Source organism: Limulus polyphemus, unplaced genomic scaffold (assembly GCF_000517525.1).
Source record: "Limulus polyphemus unplaced genomic scaffold, Limulus_polyphemus-2.1.2 Scaffold5, whole genome shotgun sequence".
Taxonomy (NCBI): domain Eukaryota; kingdom Metazoa; phylum Arthropoda; class Merostomata; order Xiphosura; family Limulidae; genus Limulus; species Limulus polyphemus.
In genome coordinates, this window is record NW_013665615.1 from 57,420 (window position 1) to 62,332 (window position 4,913).

At 32.2% G+C, this 4,913-nt stretch overlaps 1 protein-coding gene across 1 annotated transcript; it reads right to left on the reverse strand.

Moving 5' to 3' along the window:
- Window positions 1-1,435: 1,435 nt before the first annotated feature.
- LOC106473514 (transmembrane protein 205-like) lies at window positions 1,436-4,411 on the reverse strand. The gene is made up of 4 exons (XM_013934231.2): window positions 4,159-4,411; window positions 3,549-3,739; window positions 2,844-3,004; window positions 1,436-1,891 (listed from the first exon to the last, which is right to left on the reverse strand). Exons 1-4 carry the CDS (start codon window positions 4,218-4,220, stop codon window positions 1,601-1,603), a joined length of 705 nt encoding a protein of 234 aa, XP_013789685.1. The 5' UTR covers window positions 4,221-4,411; the 3' UTR covers window positions 1,436-1,600.
- Between the last annotated feature and the right edge of the window lie 502 nt (window positions 4,412-4,913).

Here is a 4,913-nt window from a genome sequence, read left to right on the forward strand (position 1 = left end):
TAGTACTACCTACATACTGGGACTGTTATTCTTAAGTATTAAAATATATTACACATATATTCTGATCATCGCACGTAACAAATTCGAATAATTTAATTTATCAAGAATAATATTTCTCAGATGAAGGGAAAAAATAATGATTTCAACAATTCAAGATAGAAAGTATTATGTTAGTAAACACATCTCAGATTATCATAAATTTATTTTCATCCATTTTCTAACCACAGTTGAAATGGGGTTGTTTTCAGTTATATATAAGTATTCTTAACTTTCTTATATTGATCTGCATCTAAATTCTTTGTTGTGTATATTTTTATCGCCATTTATAAATAGTAGTTATATTCATAGTGCTAGGTTAATGTTTTGTGTTTATATAAATATTTTAGTTTGTTTAATTTTTACTTGATATTGTTTCTGAGATGTAAATTAAAAAAGTTCACTCTTTATTCTGAAAATTAATTAACAGTTACGTTACGAACATTTATTTTCATAATCAACATGTGATGTTCATATTTAAATGGCATCGTTTTGTATTTGTATTTTCTATGTGTTTATATATGACTCTGTGTTTATTTGTGGCATTGACTTACAAGTTCTCAATGAACTAATGCGCATTAAGATATATTGTGTTCATCCCTGATTCGAGACGTGATGATAAGGACGTACACCTTTATTGAATATTGTATATTATTTAGTTTTCGAAGGTTCTCAGTTGCGTTTATGAAAACCAGTAGAATGAAATAAAAGCAAGCAAAGCAGTTTCTTTTATACATTTTATTTCAATGTATTATCCGACTTTGTTTTGTTAATTTGTGGTCTTGTTCTCAATTTTAAGTATTATAGGAAGATCGCTTATATTATTTCATTCTTTAGCTCGGAATAATGACAATTTTTTAAAGATAATACCAAATATTTTATTTTCATCGTTATAGCAAAATACTATGATCATAACTTATTAGGATGACATTGAATGAAAGCTAGAAATATCACTAAGTTTCAGCACAACACGCAATTACTTGACCAATATGGTCTAACAATATCTTGACTTCAGTGACTATGTAACAGCTGGAGTCATTGATATTTACAATATTTACAATCTACGATGAAATACATAAGAGATGATATATCCTGTTAACTTATAGGTCATAATTAAATACACAAGAGAAAAGCATTTTACAGTAAATTGTCACAGTTGATGACTGACAACTATCTTTTTAGAGTTCTTACATAAATTTGCTTGCTAACTATATTATAGAAATGCTTGATGAATCACGTGAATAAAAAAACTCAGGAATCAGCAAAAACTTAGTTAATATACAAGGTAATAAATTTAGTTCTAAGATAATATTAGATAAAACCCATTAAAGGCGCCACCATCACTATTCAAAACGAATAAAGAGGAGAGTTCGGTGTTTAATAAAATTATGGTGATGAAACATACAAGAACACATCTGAAACAGTGCATTTCAATTCATACTAATAATTTGATAAGACTTTAATAAAACTTGTCGAGTTCTGTGTCGTCATCAAACAAGAAGACAATACACTAAAGTTAACGTTGTTTGAGTTCAGATTTTTGTAATCTAATTGGTAGCTTTCCTCATAATGAACTACATAACTTAGATGCCAGATGATACATGTGAACTGCGTTGCAGATTATGGCTATCAGGTTGACAATGGCACAGAGTATGTGGAACTTCCGAAACTGGATGTGAAGTTTCGTGTAATGAGGGCAATAACGCAACCTGCCGGGATCGTGACGTCCTACTTCCATCCCAATTCCTGCTTCCTTTTCAATGGCATGCCGGGCTTCGAGAAGTCCAACCATTACAGGTAAAATGTACAACCGCGCTACCACTTGAATTAGAAAACATAGCGACAAAGCCCATATCTGAAAAAGTGAAAAGGTCTGAACTTAGATTGAGATGAAAATATTTTTAAAAAGCATGACTGTTAGAAAAACAACCCTTTTAAAAAATAAACTTAAAAACAAATTGTGAATAAAAGAATTAAAAATATAATTATAATACAAGTTTTATCGCTTGAGCATTAAAGCAACGAAAACATCAGTGTGGACTCAATAATCAATATTTAAATAAAGCGTCAAGGTAATATACGAGAACTGAAGTTTTTATAGCAATAAGTAAATGAGGATTAAAACCCATTTTAGTGTAAATCTATTGAGATGGAAGTATTTCTAAGCATTGTTTGCAGTTAGCTCAGTTACTGACATAACGGTCAATTTTAATTATGCATAAATTATACATATTTAGTATTATTCACATATGTTGATCAAAACCTGTTCTGTTGAAATCTTTAAAGAAGGGCAAGCACGAGCGTCCCTCGGAAATAGATTCCGCTAAGGTGGTGATGAAGGACGAACAACGAACTTAATAATAAATGGTAGGCAAAAAAACGAAAAAACGAAAGGAATGTACAAGGGAAAGCACGTGCCACCGGTGCACGTGAATCTGAGCACGTAGGCACCACACCTCCAGTTGAGTCACTAGTTTTCAACCAATCAAATACTTCGGTTGCATTGTAAAATGCTTTTAAATGGAATATCAAGTTAAATTACAAATGAATATAATATATGGTTTAGTCTAAAATTTATAGTTTAATCCTGTTAATAAATGTTTTTTCTAACATAAAATAGAAATTTTTCCCTGCGACACGTACTTCCTTGTCTTTTTTGTAAATTGAGCTACACCATATACATTATGCACAACGTGCGAAATAGAACATTATATATAATATATACATTATGCAGACACATATAATAATTTTATGTATTTGTATTACTCTATTTTAGTGTTACGAAAGAAGATGATTTACAGTCTCACCTGAAGACGTGGTTCGCTGTTCTTGCTGTTACTCTGGTGTCCGACGAAAGTGGCCAGAGTGACGAAACTGAGAAATGCGTTGAGCAGGAAATATTTAGGAAATAGTTGTTTTTGAACCATGCTGAACAAGTTGCGTGGAAGTTTGAAGAACAAAACGATACCTACAAGAAAATGACACCAATAAGATCACAAAAAATATTTACAAGTATAAATGTCCTTTATAACATCTTGAATAAAATTCATTTTAACGTAATCTTTGTATGATACGTACACCATATACATTACTTTATTAGTGAGATTTGTAACGCATTTTTTATGCAACTCAAATAATTGTACAAATGTAACTACCCTACCTTTAAAAAAACGAGTAATATTCATATTAGAGTACTTTAGAGGTAACATTTTGCCCTACGCAGAAACACAGACATTGTTCTTTATTAATCCTATATTTGACACTTTGCTCCTGTGGCCAAATTGCAGTTTTTATCATATCTGATGAATACGCTGATCTACAATTTATCGTTAATTTGATTTGCCAAAACATTAATATCCTTTAAAATAATCCTTAATTGACTATTAACATCTCGTATTTATAGTTCCTTAATATTATCTTCCATTTGAAATATATGAAAATAAAAACAAATTAAGAAAATAAATACAAAACTGAAACTTATTTAAAACATTCAGAGGGTAATTGATATTTACCCGATATAAATGTCATCCATATTTGAGTACCAAAATGTATTGCAAATGAACTCAAGTACAATAGCATGCTAATAGTGGAAGGCTCCTTTGCTGCTATTATTTGTGGCTTTTGTGGATATAACAGAAACCCAAGGTAGACGACAGTCAGCAAGGTAATCAGGTGAGCTGGCTTAGAAAATCTCATGAACATTCTGAAACACAAAAGGTCAAAGTTACTAGTGATTTCTGACGCCAACATTCTATACTCAAAATTCATGGGAAATTATAACTATTTTAAAAGTATTGATTAAATTGTAATTATTTTCATCATGTGCTATCATTTGAAACTGGGAAATAAAAAGGATTCTACATAAAGAATATGGAAATATAGTACTAATACTATCGTAAACAATAGTTACATAAGGAAGCAGATACCTGTCTCACCTTTCTTTCGTCTTTCCTATTTAAATTAAATCTTTATCAGGTGCGATAAATTCTAAAATTTAGGTGATGGAACTCATAAATTTATCGTAAAGAAGGTAGCTCTAGTTTCTGAAATGTAATAACCACGCCTCTTTCTGAGAAATATAGCCGAGTAGCAAAAACGAAGTAAAAATTAGGTCGTACTTACGATAACTCCAAGTTCTTTGGTATCTTCATCTTGTGAAACGGTGGTTTATTCCACATCATCATATTGAAGGTAAAAGATCCAAAGCAAATATTAGAGAGTTTTTAACTTCCGTTGCTTTAAGTCTATTTGATGCTTCTGGATGAGTAGCTTATAAGTTTTTCCAGCTGCTCGGTTCATTTATAATCCCGCCTAGACCGATTGAAGGGGCTTACAACATAATATGACGTCACATCGACGTTACTGGGCGGGGTTAGGAAGGACCTGTCGTATTGGAAAGAAACATAAAAAATGACTTGTCAGAAAACCGACGCGTTCCCAGGAGAAACCGAATCCTCGTGTACGTGAGCGGGCGCGCGTCCCGTTCCTGTTGTTCCATTTATTTCGTATCTGTGGATAGAAGAGGGAGGGAGAGAAAAGATCCGTACTTGACGAGGAAGTCTAGAGGGGTGAATTGGGGATTAACGTTTATGTTCTTCTTGATTCAACATATCTTGTGTCAGATGGAGCCATGTTTGTTAAGAAACCCAGGCTTATCTTTCCACCATATCGCATCACTTTGTAAGAAATTGATTCAGAGGAAAGGCCCGGCGGCTCCTTGTCATGTTGGTATCTTCTGACCTCTGATTCGTTCTGTTAATAGCCTTCATTTATAGAAATTAAATGGTATTCTCCGTTTCTATCGAGGTCAAGGTTTGTCTGGATGATCTGATATTTCTCATAGGAATCACTAAATGGTCTATAACATTAATTCATAT

Excerpts from the sequence above, each read along its gene's own strand:
- LOC106473514 (XM_013934231.2), bottom strand. The coding sequence starts at position 4,220 with ATGATGATGTGGAATAAACCACCGTTTCACAAGATGAAGATACCAAAG. Across the intron at positions 3,740-4,158 it reads CCAAAGAACTTGGAGTTATC|AATGTTCATGAGATTTTCTA; the intron begins GTAAGTACGACC and ends TTTGTGTTTCAG. Across the intron at positions 1,892-2,843 it reads ACAGCGAACCACGTCTTCAG|ATATGGGCTTTGTCGCTATG; the intron begins GTGAGACTGTAA and ends TCACTTTTTCAG.